Source organism: Heptranchias perlo, chromosome 32 (genome assembly GCF_035084215.1).
Source record: "Heptranchias perlo isolate sHepPer1 chromosome 32, sHepPer1.hap1, whole genome shotgun sequence".
In the NCBI taxonomy this organism is placed as follows: domain Eukaryota; kingdom Metazoa; phylum Chordata; class Chondrichthyes; order Hexanchiformes; family Hexanchidae; genus Heptranchias; species Heptranchias perlo.
The window spans coordinates 11,247,149-11,267,140 of NC_090356.1; the positions used below are offsets into that span (position 1 = coordinate 11,247,149).

At 41.3% G+C, this 19,992-nt stretch overlaps 1 protein-coding gene across 3 annotated transcripts in view; it reads left to right on the forward strand.

The window, feature by feature from the left end:
* Positions 1 to 19,992, forward strand: part of tmem201 (transmembrane protein 201) — a 128,722-nt gene that overhangs the window by 43,316 nt on the left and 65,414 nt on the right. The window contains exons 5-7 of one of the 3 annotated variants that reach the window (XM_067970339.1): positions 4,547 to 4,926; positions 8,762 to 8,965; positions 9,753 to 11,266. In XM_067970339.1, coding sequence (XP_067826440.1) covers positions 4,547 to 4,926; positions 8,762 to 8,965; positions 9,753 to 9,765 — 597 coding nt within the window. In that variant the 3' untranslated portion in view covers positions 9,766 to 11,266. Of the gene's footprint in view, positions 1 to 4,546; positions 4,927 to 8,761; positions 11,267 to 19,992 lie in introns of those variants that run through there. The other 2 variants (XM_067970337.1, XM_067970338.1) reach the window with 2 other exon arrangements.

Genomic DNA, 19,992 nt, shown 5'->3' on the forward strand with positions numbered 1-19,992 from the left:
GCTTTGAAGATGCAAACAGCCTCTACGTTTGTGTGGAGCTGAGGGAGGTCACTAGACTAAATTATGGAACTGTTTTGCTGGCCGAAGGAGATGAACAGGAGCCCATCAGGTGCTCGGACATCAGGCAGCCATGCTTTTTTGTCCACCACTGACAGTAAACCACTTGGTGTTGTCCCCATTAGCTCAAATGGCAAGAACACTCTTTTTTTATATTTGCAGTTTGCCATTGGCATTGCAGATGTCATCATTGGTGCACTGTGTCTACAAATTGTTTAGAAAGCCGTTCTAAGGGTTTTTCCATTGCTTTGGCAAACTCAAGGTCCTTTACATTGCAATGAGTAGCATCCTGTATTCATTTGACAAGTATAGTTCCCATTTTCTGATGTAAAGTGATAAAAACATACAAGCCTGCTTGGAGGAATTTGTGTCATAAATAAATAAGAAAGGATAAAGGTGCCAAGATAGATGTTTCAATGAACTTAGGTGTTGAATAGATAAACGGTCAGACTTCTTCATCCCCACCTCAAATGAAGTTTGTTATACTGCCCACATTCTCTGGAGGAAGTATTTGAAATAAACTAAGCTTTGAGTTGTCCAGGTAACCAAGGTTGTTTCCTCAAGCCAACTAGGTTTCCTAGAACGGTAATAAATAGAATAGAGGAGATTTATTGGGATGAAAGACTTCAGTTACATGGAGAGACTAGAGAAACTGAGGTTGTTCTCCTTAGAGCAGAGAAGGTAAAGGGGAGATTTGACAGGTGTTCAAAATCATGAAGGGTTTTGCTCGAATAAATAAGGAGAAACGGTTGCCAGTGGCAGAAGGGTCGGTAACCAGAGGAGACAGATTTGAGGTAATTGGCAAAAGAACCAGAGGCGATATGAGGGGGGAAAAAAATTACGCAGCGAGTTATGATCTAGAATGCACTGCCTGAAAGGGTGGTGGAAGCAGACTCAATAGTAACTTTCAAAAGGGAATTGGAAAAAATTGCAGAGCTACGGGGAAAGAGCAAGGGAGTGGGACTAATTGGATTGCTCTTTCAAGGAGCCGGCACAGGCACCATGGGCCGAATGGCCTCCTTCTGTGCTGTATCATTCTATGATTTAGTGTTATAAAACAAGAAAGTTCAAGCCATAAATCCATCACTCACACTGTTGGCTATTTTCATTCTGCAAGCTGTAAACAATTATTCTTCAGTGTATGTTGTACTACAAGGACTATGCTATTCAAGTTGAGGAAAAAACATGAATTAGGTTTTATAAGTGAGATAAAAAGAATAACTTTTGGGGGTTGTTTTTTTGAAGTAGAACAGCTTTTCTCATTGTGTGTTGGTTTTGGATGTTGATGAAATGCATCTGCCCAACCCATCCCAGTAGAATTCCTCTCAAACCTGGTTCACATAGGCAAAACCAGAAGTGTTTTGTGTTCATTTACAGAATTTTCCAGGATCTGGCCTACAATGAACAGCATTTTATACTTTGATTTTGGTACTTCCTTTATTGTTGCAAACTTCAATAAAGTCTCAGAACATTACAAAATTCATTAACTTTTCCCACCCAAAATAGCCAGAATTGGATATAAATACACCTTGAAATTGTGCAAATTACCATAACATCTGAGTAGAGTTACGGAAAGAACAGTCACTTCTGAATTGGTCAGTACAGTTTTCAAAGGATCCCCCTTTTCTTTCCATTTACTTCCCACACCCTATTCCCAACTCGATGGATGAACAGACAGTGCAGGCTAAAACTGGGAACTTTGGTGGAAGCCATATGCTACTGCCATGTCAGCTATGGCTCAGATGATAGCACTCACCTCGAAGTCAGAAGGTCATGGGTTCAAGCCCCACTCCACAGACTTGAGCACATAATCCAGGCTGATACTCCAGTGCAGTACTGAGGGAGTGCTGCACTGTCAGAGGTACTGTCTTTCGGATGAGACGTGAAACTGAGGCCTCATCTGCCCTCTCGGGTGGACGTAAAAGATCCTTGGGCACTATTCAAAGAAGCGCAAGGGAGTTCTTCCCGGGGTCCTGGTCAATATTTATCCCTCAACCAACACCTAAAAAAACATATGATCTGGTCATTTATTTCATCGTTGTTTGTGGGAGCTTGTATTGTGCCAATTGGCTGCTGCATTTGCTACATTATAACAGTGACTACATTTCAAAAGTACTTCATTGACTTTAAAGTCCTTTGGGCCATCCACATAAATGAGTCTTTTTCTTTTTATTCTAAGGTATGTTAAGATTGAGATTCTACTTGGCAACTATTTTCAGTTATTCAACATTTAATCAATTGTCCAGTGAGACTTCGATTAATTACTGTGAAATCAATGTTTCGTGGCTCTTGAGAAATAATCATGGAGTCGATGCCTTCAACTTGTACTAACTTTGTATTCAGCCCTTTGAAATACAGCTTAATGGTCTCGGTAACCTGTTTAGTCTTGTGATAAAGCTGCAGCTCTGATTTGTCTTTTTGTGCATAAAGAACTTGATTGGTTTTCAGGTCCAGTTTTGGTTCATGGTATATTATGTTGCAAACATTTTAACTCTTAGCATGCTGCAGAAGAGTTTACTTATCCGTGCTCACTGTTGCTGAATTTATTTGTACTTCAGCAGCTGCTTCCTCTTTAATGTGCAAAAATGTTTTCAAAGATTGGCCAGGTTGTACCTATCTTGTGAGCAAGGGCAGACTTCACTGTTCTGGTTTGAGATCAACTAAAAAGAGCATTTGGAGCTAATTTCAATCCAATTAATACCCATTTTATTTGAACTTGCTCCAATTTGAAAGTGGACAGTCTAAAGCAGAAGAACAACTTTTTTTTCAAACCGCATGTAGGTGTTGAAAAAATGGGTTAGATTAGGAGGAATAAAGTCCCTTTTTTAACAAAAGAAAGGATGGAGACAATAAGGAGAAATGGAATGACTAGAAAAAAATTTGTGGTCAGAGGAACAGGAGTAGGCCATTCAGCCCCACGAGCCTGTTCCAAATGTTTTTTACTGTTAAATTTTTCTGTAGTTTCATTCATTTAATACCTTAAAGCTAATTCTGATATTTTGAGTAGCTTTATTATTGTTATAGTTTATTCATGCACAGAAGGTGGCCATTTTGGACCTACATCCTGTGATATGCCAGACCCCCACAGAGCTATTTAATATAGTTTCATGCACCCATTAACATTTTTCTTCAAGTATTTATCTAAGGATGCACTCAAATTACAGCTGTAGCATCTTTGTGAAGTGGCTTTGCGTCACCCTAATGCTGCAGTTATAACGCAAGTGCTGCCTGGACCTGAGTCAGGGCCCAAATTGAATTTGAATCAGTTCAGGCATTTACATCACCCAAGGTTAGCATTTCGCACATGCGCTAAACTTGTATTGAGAGTGCACGGCGACGACTTCTTCTTCGTCGTGATTGAATTGGCTTTAAAAGTCACTTGTGGTAATGTATTCCATATTCTAGTTATCCTTTGAAAAGATTCTAACCTCCTTCATGCTTCTAAAACTGATGCTAAGTTTATCCCCCTTGTTGTTTATTCATCAAGCAGAGGAAATAATATTTCACTATTTATGCCTTCAAACCCTTCCATAATTTTGAACACGTCTGATTAGATATCCCTTTAACTATCTCTGCTCCAGTGAATGCAGCCCTAGCGATTTAAATATCCCATCATAACTATGTCCCCTTCGTCCTTCTATCGTTCTGGTGAATCTCCATTGCGCCTTTTTGACCCTAGTTTTGCTTGAGTTCTTACTGAGCGGGGTGTGGAAGTATGAATTTGCTTTCTGACTTGTATGTTGGCCCCAGTATAATTTTTCTGTATAATATATATATATATATATATATATATATATATCTATCTCTATCAAGAAATCACAAGTGTTAAGCCTGAGAGATTTGTTTGTAGCATCACTCTAATAAATAAAGAACTTGCCTTTCATAACCTCAGGTTGTCCCAAAGCACTTTACAGTCACTTTTGAGGTGTAGTCACTATTGCAATGTGGGGAAACACAGCAGTCAGTTTGTAAGGTCCCACAAACAGCAATGAGATAAAATGACTGGATAAACCGTTTCTGGTGGTGTTGGTTGAGGGATAAGGATTGACCAGGACACCAGGATAACTGCTGGGTGCTTCTTCGAATAGTGCTATGGGATCTTTTACGTCCTCCTGAGAGGGAGGACAAAAGCTCCATTTTAATGTCTTCCCCCAAAAGACAGTGCAGCACTCCCTCAACACTGCACTGAAGCGCCAGCCTAGATTGTGTGCTCACTTCTCTCGAGTGGGACTTGAACCCACAACCTTCTGACTCATAAGTGAGAGTAGTGCCACTGTGCCAAGGCTGACACCTTCTAAACTCCTAATAAACCAATTAAGGCACAGAAGGCTATTTTTTTATACAGTAAAACTTTCATGTGCTATCCTGAGCTTGTGAAGAACCAAGCATGTCTGTTTATAATGTCTGATTTATTTTAATCTGAACATTTGGGATCTGGCTAAAGTTATAAGTGTTCAATGCAATTAATTACTAACTTTTTCTTTTGCAGAGTTCCCATTATTCCAGCCTTTCCACACCGATCAGAGTTTTATTCCTTCGATTCGTGGCCTTCGCCAGTTGTGCCGTGTTGGTTGCCATGGCAGTTTATGGGTCAGGTAATCCATTTACTGGCCTGAAACCCACTGCTGACGCGCAGGTAGCTGATTCGATGCCACATCCGTCCAGTAGTAGCAATGAAACCATTTCACCGCTCGAGTATAGTGCTGTCCAGAATGTCACCGGCTGGGAGGAGCTGCTGAATATGGTGCCAGAGGAAATGCTGATTAACCTGCAAGCTGCATGGGACTATGGAAAAACCCACCAAATGGCTGTCGTTATCACTGGCCTCTTCACCTGCTTATTGGCTGTAATTCTAGCTGGACGTGTCAGGTGAGTCCAGTGTCTACCTCTTTCTCTTTGTATTGCACGGATGTAGTGCGGAAAGAACAGAAGTCGTAAGAAATCAGTTCGGTTTGATGTATAAAATTATACAGCCTTTTTGGATATGGATACCTTATGTGATACTAGCGATATTTTGTTGGGTAGGTGAAGTTGCTTTGCATTTTCTATTCTTTAATGATGAGCCTAGACATGCGATTGTCATCAGATTATTTTACCATGAGGGAATCATATCAGAGCCACATCGTGTCCTCATCCTTTTGCACGTGCATTTTTCAACGGGATCACTCCTATCCCAGACTAACCGAGGCCAATTACATCATCCCAGCCTCAGTTGAGATCATATCAGCACAGACTGGGGATCAAGCCTGGGATCTTCCTGGTCTGTATGATTCAGTTCCATGTTGGGCAATGCATTTATCAGCTGGAGGAAGAGAGTGCAGACAGTCTGCTTTCATGTCCTATAAATTGGCAAGCCAGCCTAATCAGGGGGATATTGCTGTGCAAGCCTGAAAGTATAGTTATAAAGGAATTCAGTGACAATTTTTTAAAAAATAGCTCCTACCCTATCATGTCACCACATGCACATATATGTCGTCTTCAACCGTCTGCTTAAAGTGCATTTGCACGTTGTGCCATGGAGTGGTAGATAACTGGCTCACTCTTGCAGTTCCATTTGAGATCCCAATCTCCTCTCCGCTGTCCAGCATTGATAGAAGCATGGAGCAGGTCTGTCCAGTTGTCGTACATACTGTAAACATGGTAATTTTCAGAATGTAACTTTTATGTAGCCATACGTTAGATTGTTTAAAGTCAAGCTGTTGGGGGGGGTGGGGGTGGGGGGAAATCAGTTTAGATGTGTATAAAAGTTGCTGTGATTAACATACAGAGTAGTACATGAGGTCTGTGACAACTGTGCCTGTACCTTCACAAGGCATTTCACATTGTGTACCTGCACACGTTCACAAATTACAGCCCCATTTCCTCAGTAAGAAATACTTTGCTGGTTATCAAAGGCGGGTGAATGGAGTTGAGGTACAGATCAGCTGTGATCTAATTGAATGGAGGAACAGGCTCGAGGGGCTGAATGGCCTACTTCTGCTCCTGTGTTCTAAAAACTTCATTCTTTTTCCGATGTTGTACTATTCCAGTATGTTCTCTTTTCTCGAGGTGCGTTAAACTGATTCCAACCAGTGTAGAATTCCAATTTGCAGCACAAGTGTTCTAATTTCATTGAAAAAAGCTTTATAGCCTTATACTTTCAACATCTGAGATTGGAGAGATTCTGCCAATTCATTAGATATTTTGGTGACCTTCTGACTTCTGATTCTAGCAGCCCTGCAATACATATCAGCGTTGCAGCAAAGCATCGGATTTTTCTCAACCAGAGAAAACCCCTAATTGGAGAAGTCCGCATACCTTCCCCAATGGCCTAGTGGGTAAAGGCAGGGCATAACTGCACCACACTGACCAGAAGGTCCCAGGTTTGACTACAGGTCTGTGCGGACTTAGCGGAGCTTGGCCAGGATAGAAATTGGGATACCACAGTTGGCTTACGCATCCCTGGGCTAGGCATTGGAGGGGGGTGGAAATCCATTGTTGCTGGTGCTGATCAATATTTGTCAACCACAGAGAGACAGACAAACAGACTCTCTCACATGAAGAACGACTAGTGGGCAAGGTATTGAGGGCTGCTAGTGCCCACGAAATGGTAACCTGGCAAGAGTCAGCATCTTTGGGGGGTTGGAAGCACCTACTTGTTCAAAAATAATTCAGATATGGGTGAAGTGAAAGGAAGGATTACTCTGCTCACCATTTGTAACAACATCCTAAATGCATTCAAAAAGGAAATAATACAATATCACTAACCATTCTTCCCACTGGCTGATTTACAAAAATGTATTTTTAATACATGGATGCGAGTTAAGCTGCATTTATTTTTTTTCCTGGTTTACAAATGTCGCTGATTTCCACTCCTATTAATTCCTGGCTTTGTGATCGGCATTAACCTGCACTGCCTGAGAGATCAATACCAGTTTAAACCAGAAGGATCATTCATCGTTGGTCAGAATCCCCGCCGCAAAAACAAATGATTTTTTGATCCCGTTTGCAACCTCTTGGCATTTGGTCCAATTGAATTGCTCAGAATTATGCAGTACCCTCCTGCAATGGGACATTGAATAAAAGACATGAAATTTAAATGCACTGGAACATGTTTCCACGTCCGATCCCATTGCTGTTTTATTCATGCCTTGTGTGCAGACCCTCCTGTGTTCATTGTGCGGTGAATAATTCTGCTGTGTGTGCAAAATCTGTAGCCTGATTTGCCGAAACCTGCTAGAGTTGAGGATGCTGGCTTACAAGGTAACTATATCCTAAATTCCCTTAGGCTACAGCAAACTGCCCCTTTGATCAAGCTGCAGGTGTTTTGAGCTGTGCCCCACTTGACAAGGCAAAATCCGGTTTAGACAAACGATGGATGAGCAAGTGGGCTACCTGTGCAGCAGACTTCAACTGAAGAAAAAAATTATTCAGTGAAACCATGATTCCTGGGATGGGGTGGTTACCTAGTTACTCTGGGCTATTGAACAGTATGTAAGCAAACTAAAGATGTCTTCATTTTATATTGTGATGAGCGCAATGTGAGCACTGTAAGTTTGTGCGTAAGGGATTTTATTCTGTGCACCGACCTAGAACAGCGGATTTTGGTAGAAAGAAATTCTGCTCCTGCTTAAAGATAACTACAATAATCTGGTTTGCTGGGCAGCGGAGAATATTTAAATGGCAGAAAAATATATTGAAATCTAGTCTAAGGTTGTCTATAGACTCTTGCTTTCAACTTTGGTGTTGCCGTTACTGATCTCAGCCATATCACAGTGGAGAGACACCAAATAAAAGTCAGGTGATTCCCTCGGGGAGGAAAGAAAAATCAATTAGAGCTAGTGTCTGGCAAATCTTGTGAATCCCAATAGTTGATTCTAGATTAGCAGGTGGAGTGAGGGGAATAGGTCACCTATCTGTCAACCCCACCCCTTCGGTCACAGAAGATACAAGTCTCTGGGATACTAAACCTTCATAAGTCACTGATTTGGCCTCAGATGGAGTATTGTGCCCAGTTCTAGGTACCACACTTTAGGAAGGATGTCAAGGCCTTGGAGAGGGTGTAGAGGAGATTTTGCAGAATGGTACCAGGGCTGAAGGACTTCAGTTATGTGGAGAGGCTGGAGAAACTGGGATTGTTCTCCTTTGAGCAGAGGGGAGATTTAATAGAGGTGTTCAAAATAATGAAGGATTTTTGATAGAGTAAATAAACAGAAACTGTTGCCATGGGCGAGTGAGTGGGTCAGTAACTTGAGGACACAGATTTGAGATAATTGGCAGAAGAAGCGGGAGACTTTTTTTTTAGACAGCGAGTTGTAATGATCTGGAATGCACTGCCTGAAAGGGTGGTGGAAGCAAATTCAATAGTAACTTTCAAAAGTGAATTGGATAAATACTTAAAAGAAAAATTTGCAGAGCTATGGGGAAAGAGCAGTGGAGTGGGTCGAATTGGATAGCTCGTTTAAAGAGCTTGTACGGGTATGGTAGGCGGAATGGCCTCCTTGTGTGCTGTGAGAGTCTGTGATTCTACCAAAGTAGAGGGGACAGAATGAAAATCAACAGACGATCCAAAAACCAACTTTCTCTTCCAAGAAAGGAAGTAGGTGCCTCATTATGCCATTTTGTTTGATAATCTGCCTGACACTCCTCTCTGTTTACTGTGGGACATTCAGAACAGGTTGTGTTTTTATATATTTCTGTATTTTTCTCTCCCCAAATTTCTCAGGCTGCGGAGGATCGACGCAGTGGCTTCCCTGTTGTGGCTGACGGTGATGGGCTTGCATTTGATGGAGAACTACGTGCAGACCAATGTTCCTGGTTGGCTTGACACTCTGAAATTCAGCACTACCTTCCTGTGTTGCTTGGTGGGATTCACTGCAACCATCGCTACTCGAAAATCAACTGGCCAGCGACGATACAGGGCACGAAGGTCAGAGTCTGAACAATGAACAGTGGCAGAATATGAACTCTTGTGTGAATGGTTCTGTCCTTATTTACACAGTGGAGTGCTGTTTCCTATCTCGCTTTTCCATCATTTGATTGTCTCCTAAGGATCTTAAAGATGCAGCATCATTATTTGCCGACCTATATATGAGCTTAACTTTATAATCCTATTAAAATCAAACCTACACAACAACATACTCTTGCATATATGTTAGGCTAGTGGTTTTTTTTAGTAAATGAACAGATCGACCATTTACTCAAATTTCATAAAATTACCTGGAAGAGCTTGGAATTTTTAGGCCAAGTGACAAAAACTTCAGTTTATTCTTTAAGGTATGAATAGATCTCCTGTGGCATTGCTCAATGTGTCACAGGATGCAGTGGAGCTACAATGCCACTTAATAGCTGTAGCCTGCAGCCACAGTGTCACAGGGACCTGTTTACTTAGGGAATTCCCATTATATATGCATTTCAGTGTTGACTGTCCACATAAAAAGCATGACCAAAAATCATGATGAGAGGAAATGAATGCATACGCAAGATTTTTAAGATAATATAAATGATGTTTTTTTTGGGGGGATAACTTTTAACATGGTTTTGGATTTTTTAAAAATGGATGCGTCCATTTCAAGACTTAAATAAATTTGTTACTCGGTTACAAATAAATCTGCACAACAGCCATTTTAATGTAATCTGCCTTTGTTTTAGGAAAAAAAATTAAGTAAATTGTACTGTTGTAAAAATCTTAGCTTTGTGTGTTCTCTCCCATTCAGAAACGAGCGATAATGATGGACCTCCTTTTTAAAAGACTAGGAACACTTCAATCCTCAATGTGCATATGCCACATTGCCTTATATTCCACAAAGATACAAAGAGCAACTATTCTCGATTTACACTGTAACTCTAATGCTACTGTTGTGCTTGATTCTTCAGCAGTTTTGCAACACTGACCCACATTCTACCCTTTTCCTACCACACCTCTTAAAATCTTTCCTGACAGATAAATTTGGTGTAATTGTGAAACAGAATCATGACACCTTCTCCCCCATCCCCTCAAATAAAGAAAATTTATTGTAAAATAATGTGAAAGATTTGAGAGGTTAGCGAATATTAGGAACATAGAAAGAAAGTGGACGTGTTTGATTTTCTTATAGGTGCAAGCAGCCCATTCTAGGTCCAGAAAAAATGATTACTGTCTTTTTAAAAAAAAACTCTGCATTCCTGGCTTCAGATTAGTGAGTGGGTGATATGATGGCTTTGTTTTAATACATAAAAAACTAGGTGACTGTTTTCAATGTAATTGTATTCAGAGTAATTTTCAATGTAATCAAATTCATTGTAAAAAAAACCTATTGGCACAGAATTGGAGATCAGTTTTCCGTGCATGTAAACTAGAGAAAGTCTCTCTAATATTTATGAAATAGTGTCAGTATCACACTGGTACCATCACCTCACCCATCACTAGCTCCAAGTTCTTCTGTTTGTATTTGCAGGTGCTGGTTTCATAAGAGACTGCGGTTTCTTTCACTTTTTTGAATGCTGAATAACTTGCCAATATTTCAAATCCAGCAGTACTGAGTGCTTCTGAATGTAGAATATAAATACTTAATGCACGCACTATTCATTAGATTTAGTTTGGGTTCACACTTGAATTTAAAACTATATAAGGACCACATACGGATTCTGAAGAATCATCTGGCGGCTTTGCCTTTAAACGCATCGTGAGCTAACGTGTAATTATGAGTATTTAGAATAAGATGTGTTAAAAGTAATGATGTGCACAATGTTTTTTTTAATTAATTTTTTTTATTAAGCATAAATTAATAACTACTTCATATTGACCTTAAGTTTCCATACTGAAGTTTCTGTTAAAGAACTGTAAAATATTGGGTTTCTTTGCAAATGTTTTCCAGTTTCAAATTGGATTTATTTCCTAATTTTTAATTATTGTCCTGTATTTTATTTTAAAAGCCTCAGCATTCAAAAGGGTATACACCTGTTTTTTTCTGCCTTTTGTCACCTTTTGTGCATCTTAATTGTTCAAGAATGTTCTGACGTTCGCTTAAATTAGAACTCATGCAGCCTTCCATTTTCTTTTTTTGCTTCAAACCTTATTCTGTTTCTTTGTGCCTTTTCTACATTAAAAAAAACCTCTTTGTTCTGGTTTATTTGGGTCCACTGAAGTATGTTGCCAAGTAGGTAATGTAATGTGTGATGGAAGTGAAGCTTCTAGGTTGATATGTAGCGGGTTTCTTTTAATAAATTGTATATCCAATCAATGAACATACTCCTTGCTTATGTGCTTTTGCTGTTCATTTCCCAATTAGATTTTCACAGCAAACATTCACAGCATTACAGGAACTTTGCTCATTTAAGGAGATGCTGATAGGCTTTGTTAGTTAAAAGCATTATTCTCAACAGTCAAGCCTCATTTTTACTAACTTTGAACTGTTAGTTATTCAGCATTGGTCTTTCAAAACTTAAGTTTTTGTTGCTGAATGCAGCTCTGTTTCAGCTTAGACCCGAGAGACTTGTCGTAATGGAATATTTTCATTGAGATTATTGTTGTGGACCAGGGAGTTGACTTAACTCTCTTAGACATAATTAACCTGACTAAATAGCTGATAAGGTCTGAAGATGTCAAAGCAAAATCTTCTCTTCACAAAGCAACAGCATAGTTGTAGAAGTAAAACTCTTGTGATTTTAGAACTTTATTTACAGAATAATATACATGTGTAAGAGAGGAGATGAAGGGTTGGATTCAAATTGCCTTCTGTTCAGTAGCAGTCTGATAACTTTTTCCCTTACACTTGTTATACTGTGTGTTTAAAAGACAAATCTATCTAATCTGTAGTTTATCACATAAATGGGTTAAAATATAGCCTGCAAGCTTTAGTATTTTAACACGGATTGTTTGCTAGTAATCAAATACATTCATGTATAAATGTTACTGCAATATATAGCCATAGTCTAATGTACTTGAGGAAATGTTACTGCAGTATGTAGCTACATTCTAATGTAATCAGTAATTTTATCCTGTTTTATGGATCTTAAACTCCTGTAAATTTATCCAGATTATGCAGCTTATTGTAGTGTAATATTGCATCTCCAGAATCAAGATTCATTGTCGTGTTGCACCGCTGTGATACAGACATTCTTCATTATCAACAGCCCTCCTCACCTATGTAGCCCATTTACCAACACCATTGTTGCTCACCTTTCATGAAAAGACACAAGGGAAAAGTAATCTTGTATGAGTTTACAGATGAGGTAATGAATGCGGTAGATGCATGTTCAACCCAAATCCACTTGGAACTGCATTTCATTTCTGCCACATTCTTTGCATAGGCCATTTATGGTAAACTGCAGTGAGCCAGTTGAATCAGTGGTTCTTGGCCTTTTAAACACTAAGCAGAAGTGGATGTGAGATTAATGCCACAACTCTCAGTAGCATAGAGTTAATCTTGTAAATCAGGACAACGTTATTTGTCTCAATAGAATATAAATGCTTGTTCAGATAAACTTTGAGGAAGTTTGGCAAATTATCCTGTCTGTGTTTCATTTTTGAGCTTAGAAAATAAACACTCTTATGTAGTTTAAATATTTAAGTAATTACACGAGACAGAATGCTGATAAGTTAAAATTGGAAGAGTGTCTTGCAACCCACTTTTGATTTCAATCCTTATGCTGAGAGCCACTGTATGAAAGGCTGTGGAGTAGTTAGGATATTTATAATTCTTTTTATTGTTTAGAGCAGGTTTTTAGGCTCTGAGAAATTGTGTATGACATTTGCCTACCATGTTTGCATTCATTTTGGACAGCAGTGCATCTAATTGGACTTGGATCCCTGGACTATTTAGAGAAAGGAACTCAAGTCAAATATCTAATTTACATCTTTTTGAAATCCTTTAAAAGCTATGTGATTCTAGATCTCTCTCTTCTAGATATGATGTGGAGATGCCGGTGATGGACTGGGGTGGACAAATGTAAGGAATCTTACAACACCAGGTTATAGTCCAACAATTTTATTTTAAAATCACAAGCTTTCGGAGATTATCCCCTTCGTCAGGTGAATGAGTGAAAGATTCTCAAATCGCATATCTTATATTAGGCTAGGACAGCATCACACCAATCAAAAGGTGTCGTTGTTCAAACAGGCCAGTCATGGAGAACAGCACGTCTCAGTACACTGGATATACATTGTGTCAATTACACAGACAGAAAGAAAGAGACCCAAATGGCAGAGAGAGCGAGAATATTAAAACACATAACACTTTTTTCCCCCCTTTTTTGCTGGTGGGGTGACGTGTAGCGTGACATGAACCCAAGATCCCGGTTGAGGCCGTCCTCATGGGTGCGGAACTTGGCTATCAACTTCTGCTCGACGGTTTTGCGTTATCGTGTGTCTCGAAGGCCGCCTTGGAGAACGCTGACCCGAAGATCAGTGGCTGAATGTCCTTGACTGCTAAAGTGTTCCCCGACTGGGAGGGAACCCTCCTGTCTGACGATTGTTGCGCGGTGTCCGTTCATCCGTTGTCGCAGTGTCTGCATGGTCTCGCCAATGTACCATGCTCCGGGGCATCCTTTCCTGCAACGTATGAGGTAGACAACGTTGGCCGAGTCACAGTAGTATGAACCATGCACCTGGTGGGTGGTGTCCTCTCGTGTGATGGTGGTATCTGTGTCGATGATCTGGCATGTCTTGCAGAGGTTGCCGTGGCAGGGTTGTGTGGTGTCGTGGACGCTGTTCTCCTGAAAGCTGGGTAATTTGCTGCGAACAGTCAAGGACATTCAGCCACTGATCTTCGGGTCAGCGTTTTCCAAGGCGGCCTTCGAGACACACGACAACGCAAAATCGTCGAGCAGAAGTTGATAGCCAAGTTCCGCACCCATGAGAACGGCCTCAACCGGGATCTTGGGTTCATGTCACGCTACACGTAACCCCACCAGCAAAAAGGGGGGGAAAAAAAGTGTTATGTGTTTTAATATTCTCTCTCTCTCTCTGCCATTTGGGTCTCTTTCTGTCTGTGTAATTGACACAATGTATATCCAGTGTACTGGGACGTGCTGTTCTCCGTGACTGGCCTGTTTGAACAACAACGACACCTTTTGATAGGCTGGGACAGCATCACACCAAATATAAGATATGCGATTTGAGAATCTTTCACTCATTCACCTGACGAAGGGGATAATCTCCGAAAGCTTGTGATTTTAAAATAAAATTGTTGGACTATAACCTGGTGTTGTAAGATTCCTTACATTCTTCTAGATATGTGTTCCCTAAAATTACAGATTTTGTTTTGTCTGGTATTTTCCCAACTGGGCAAAATAAATTCCACTCATTATGTTATCTCATTGTTGCATGTGGAATAGCATCTCTTCAAAGCATTCTGGTTATTGTAGTCTCCAAGGGCTGCTGAGATGATTCTCAGTCGACACTGAGCCCCAGGAGCCATTCAAAAATAATCACGTGCCTACGAATTGTTTTGTCAATTTTCCCCACTTCCTTTGACCACTGGGTAGATGTTTTGCCTTCCCTGTTTGTTTATTCCATGGCAAGCTGGACGGCAAGTTACGTCTTTTAAAATTTAGAGTCTGCTATGTGATGTCTACCTTCTGACTTGAGTATAGTGGAACATTTTACATCATCTTTAAACTAAGCCTTAATAGCAACTTTCAAGAAAATTCTACCAAATTGAGAAATAACTAGCACAGGTGAGATCAATCCTCATTCCAGGTGTGGTATGTAATCGTTGTTGGTATTCACGCCATCTGAGAAAACAAGTTGTTTTTCCAGGATTAGTGCCGTGTATGTGTGTTTTAATGCAGGCAAGGTGTTCATTTTTGTGAAAAGTAGTACAGTGCACTGATTCAAATATCACAGCTTATAAAAATGTATCTGCAGGTTAATTTTTGTTTGTATTCCATTGACTAACTAGTTGCTCCTAGTTACTTGTTTCCTTCGTTGTTGTGATCATTTTAAAAACGAATCTTAAAAGTTGGTTGTGCAAATGGTGATCATTGTGTTAAGGTACCCAAAAGTTTGGAAAGAAAGTTGTTACGGTACCCAGTTCAACAGCATTTTCCATTGAAAAACTTTTTATGACATCCACGTTGGTTACCCGGTTAATAAATTGAAGCTTGAGAGCACGTTTTCAGGTGTTTACTACAATCATGTCAGCAGATGCCTGCTCTCCCTCATTCCCGTGTATATCCTGCTAACTATGTCTAAACTGGCACCATAAGAGTTAGTTTTCTGACCTGTTTCTAATTTAATTTAAATGGAATTGGTGCAGCCGTTGTCAGTTATTTCTTGTACTGTACTGTTTGTTGATCTATCACACATCACACTGTTTGCATGAGTTGCTGTTTAACGTTCTGTAATCACTGTTGAAAGGTGCCAGCTGCAAATCTCCCTGATGTACCATTGGACATTATTGCACCATGTTTACGATATTTTTTTTCTGGTGGGCTGGTTTTGTATATTGAAAGATGACTAGGTACAGTACCTACAAATCCAGCTCAGATTCTGAAGCTTTGTGGATAAGAGAATTTTTCTGTACGCAGTTAGTACAAGAAGCTGACTTTATTTTTTTCCTCCCAAGAGCCCATTGTTACCACAACAACAACTTGCTTTTATATAGTGTCTTTAACATAAAGCACCCCAAGGCACTTCACAGGAGCGAAATCAGACAACAACTGATACTGAGCCAAAGAGGGAGAAATTAGAACAGGTGACTAAAAGCTTGGTCAAAGAGGTAGATTTAAAGGTGCATCTTGAAGGTGGAGAGGTAGATTTAAAGGTGCATCTTGAAGGTGGAGAGGGAGGCGGATAGGCTTCGGGAGGGACTTCCAGAGCTGTGGGCCTAATGGCTGAAGACACGGCCTCCAATGGTGGGGCGAAGTCAGTAGGAGATGCGCAAAAGGCCTGAGTGGAGGAACACAGAGTTCTGGGAGGGCTGGAGGAGGGTACGGAGATAGGGAGTTATTTGAACGCGAGGATGAGAATTTTAAAATCGAGGCATTGATAATCCGGGAGCCAATGTAGGTCAGCGAACACTGAGTGATGGGTGAACAGGAGTTGGTGCGAGTTAGGATACGGGCAGCAAAGGTTAGGATGAGCTCAAGCTTATGAAGGGTGGAAGATGGCAGGCTGGCCAGGAAAGCATTGGAATAGTTGAGTCTGGAGGTAACAAAGGCACAGGTAAAGGTTTCAGCAGCAGATGTGCTGAGGCAGGAGTGGAGACGGGCGATGTTACAGAGGGAGAAGTAGGTGGCCTTTGTGAAGGAGAGGATATGGGGTCGGAAGCTCCGCTCGGTCAAATAGGATGCCGAGGCACCTACTGTAAGTTTTTCCTTAAACACCTTATTTCAGTAGCTTCTGTCGGGATTTGTAGCCACATGCCATTCAATGCCGTAGTATGCCAATGTGCTCTGTTAACTCTGCTCACTCTGATTTGGCTAAAGCTGTAAGCAAATTAGATTTGTTTCATTGTCATTAAAATACCAAGTAATAAATATTGCCTACATAGTCATGACCAAAGGTTCGATTTTTACGTATTGGTCTGTTGACTTCAGGATTCTATTTGAAATATGCCACAACTGTTGAGGTACTGCTGACTTAAAGACTCTGGCTTGAAGCTGTTTTGAGTCAGGATTTTACTGGAAAACATTCAACTTTTATAAATAGCCTTTTAAAGTGTTTTCAACTTTTTTGTGCACGTTTTACTAAGAATGGGCTCAGTCAAAAAAAATAATAAACATTTCAGACATTCACAAGACTAAAAATGGCTCAGTTTATGACTAATCTTTTGAGGTGGAGTAGAAAGAGACGAAACTTGCTGAAAGATTCACTTTGTCTGCTGGTGTACGTAAGCCTGACTTTCCAGTTCTGGTAAGTAGCCATTAGTCAACGATTCATCAGTGATGCGCAAGAGGCAGCTAAGAGTTAATATGACTCATTACACAAAAGGCACAATCATTACTCCACCCAGCCATACAGCCAGCAATGAATCAATTGTAAGCTTTCTTGATGGCCAAGTAGGTAAATGCACCACCTGGTGTGATGCTGAGCAATACAGGTTTGATTTGTAGTCTCAGCTCAGATTGACTATCTCAGACACTGAGTAGCGGGGGCACCACAGCCCACTCGAGATATGGAAGGGTAAAAATCAACCAAGGTTCCCTCTCCTGACTGCTATCCAGTGACTTCTGCAGGATGATGTACATGAGGACACCTAATGAGGACTGTATTAGGCTTGGCTGTGATGCCTACCATGATAAAATAGCATGCACACATTGGTTGTCTAGACTTTTACGTGAAGAATGGCCACTTCGGTGAGGTGCCAGTAGGCTGCTGGTACCCAAACAATTGTACCCAGCAAGAGTTAGCACCCACTGATGGTGGGGGTGTTGTCAGTTGTGGTTGACTATAGAGCAGATGAGCTAAATGAGTTTTGCCAGCTGCGCTGCAAGGTGAGGTGATTTTTGTAAATGCGTGATGCCCAACTCTGAAGTTTAAGTCCAGGAGAAAGAGAAGAAACTGACAGCTCAGCAAGGGGGGTGCGTGAGTGTCAGAAATTGTATTGGTGACCGTGATTCATTTGCCCGCCTTCACAGCTAAATGGATGGGGGCAGAGAAAATATAGAGGTGATGGAGATATGTCGAGTGGACTGAGATTGATAGATTTTTGTTGGGTAAGGATATCAAGGGATGTGGAGCTAAGGCGGGTAAATGGAGTTGAGATACAAATTAGCCATGGTCTAATTGAATGGTGGAGCAGGCTTGAGGGGCTGAATGGCCTACTCCTGTTCCTATGATACGATTGTTGGCTTTTGCCCATTATAACAATAACAACTTGCATTTATATAGCGCCTTTAATGTAGTAAAATATCCAAGGTGCTTCACAGGAGCATTATCAAACAGAATTTGACACTGAGCCATGCACGATTAGGATCGGTGACCGAAAGCTTGGTCAAATAGGTAGGTTTTAAGGAGCGTCTCAAAGGAGGAGAGAGAGGCGGAGAGATTTAGCGAGGGAATTCCAGAGCTTAAGGCCTAGGCAGTAGGAGGCACGGCCACCTGTGGTGGAGCGATTAAAATCGGGGATGCGCAAGAGGCAAGAATTGGAGGAGTGCAGAGATCTGAGGGTTGTCGGGCTGGAGGAGGTTTCAGAGATAGGGAGGGATGAGGTCGTGGAGGAATTCAAAAACAAGGATGAGAATTTTAAAATCGAGGCGTTCCAGGACCGGGAGCCAATATAGATCAGCAAACACTGGTGATGAGTGAATGGGACTTGGTGCGAGTTATGATACGGGTAGCAGAGTTTTGGATGAACTGAAGTTTATGGAGGGTGGAAGATGGGAAGCAGGCCAGGGGAGCATTGGACTAGTCGAGTCTAAAGGTAAAGCATGGATGAGGGTTTCAGCAGCTGATGAGCTGAGGCAGGGGCGGAGACGGGCAATGTTATGGAGGTGGAAGTCGGCGGTCTTGTTGATGGAACGGATATGTGGTCTGAAGCTCATCTCGGTGTAATAGAACGGCAAGGTTGCAAGCATTCTGGTTCAGCCTAAAAAAGTGGCCAGGGAGAGGGGTGGAGTCGGTGGCTAAGGAACAGTGTTTGTGGTGGGGACCTATGGCAGGGGCGGAAACCTGATTGGAGGGATTGAAACTTGGAGTTGTGGGAAAGGTAGTCACGGATTTGGGAGGTGACAGCACGTTCAAGGACTTGGGAGAGGAAAGGGAGGCTGGAGATGGGGCAGTCGTTTGCAAGGACAGAGGGGTCAAGGGTGGGTTTTTTGAGATGGGGGTGATGATGATGGATTTGAAGGGGAGAGGGACAGTATCCGAGTAGAGGGAACCGTTAACAATATCAGCTAACATGGGGGCCAGGAAGGGAATTTGGGTGGTGAGCAGTTTGGTGGGAATAGGGTCAAGTGAGGAGGAGGTGGGTCTCGTGGTCAAGATAAGCTCGGAGAGGGCATGGGAGAGAAACTAGAGAAAGATGCACGTTCAGGGCTTGGTCTGGGGGGAAGTTTGGCTTGGTGGGCTCAGGAAGGGAGGGAAGCGGCAGAGACAGCTGAACGGATGGTCTCAATCTCAATGACAAAGAAGCCCATGAGCTCCTCACACTTGTTGGAGCGGAGAGGGGTTTAAGAAGACGGTTTATAGTGGAGAAGAGAATCCAGTGGTTATCTTTGCGTTCCAGGATGATCCTGGAATAGTGAGCAGTTTTGGCAGAGGCGAGCAGGGCCAGATAGTGCTTTATGTGGTGCAACCAGATCTGCCGATGAATGATACCAGGCAACGCTTTGTAAAGGGTTGTTCCATCTTGTAAAAACCACTTGTTTTCATCGAGGCAGAGAAGCAATATTTGAGTAGATCATTTTACTACGATATAACATCAATGGAGACACTATCTGTATCTCACTAAAGCAATTCATACACGCACTGCCTAAATCTGAAGGTGGAGGAACGATGGTGCCACGTTTGTTTACATTTATTGCAAGTAATAATGCATCCTATCTGGTGATATCTGGACATCAGGGCACAGACCATGGCCACCTCCAGCAGAGCATTACGGAACCAGAAATCATTAAGATCACTAAGTTCACATTCAGACTCAGCATTGTATTTTGCTACTGTGCTGTGCAACAGGGTAGTCTGCCATCTGATCGGTGGGAAACTTTAATCAGACACCAGCATTGTTAAGGTAGAGAATTTGCTGAGGAAGAATGAGAATTATCTGTTCACAAATCAGCATACCTTTTTTTTATGCAGTATATTTTTAGGGTTTTTTTTTCCAACTTTACCAGCCAGTGTCCTTTTCATGAAAAGACGCTGTACAGATGTGAGCCGAGCTACAAAGAGCATCTCTTCACACAAATATATTCAATTTTTTTAATGCAGGTTTTTTTTGACCTAAGGACTTATAATCCATAACTCATACACAGTGCAGAATTGTTTGTATACACTACTGTCGCAACAATCATTTCAGCTCTTTGAAAGGGAAC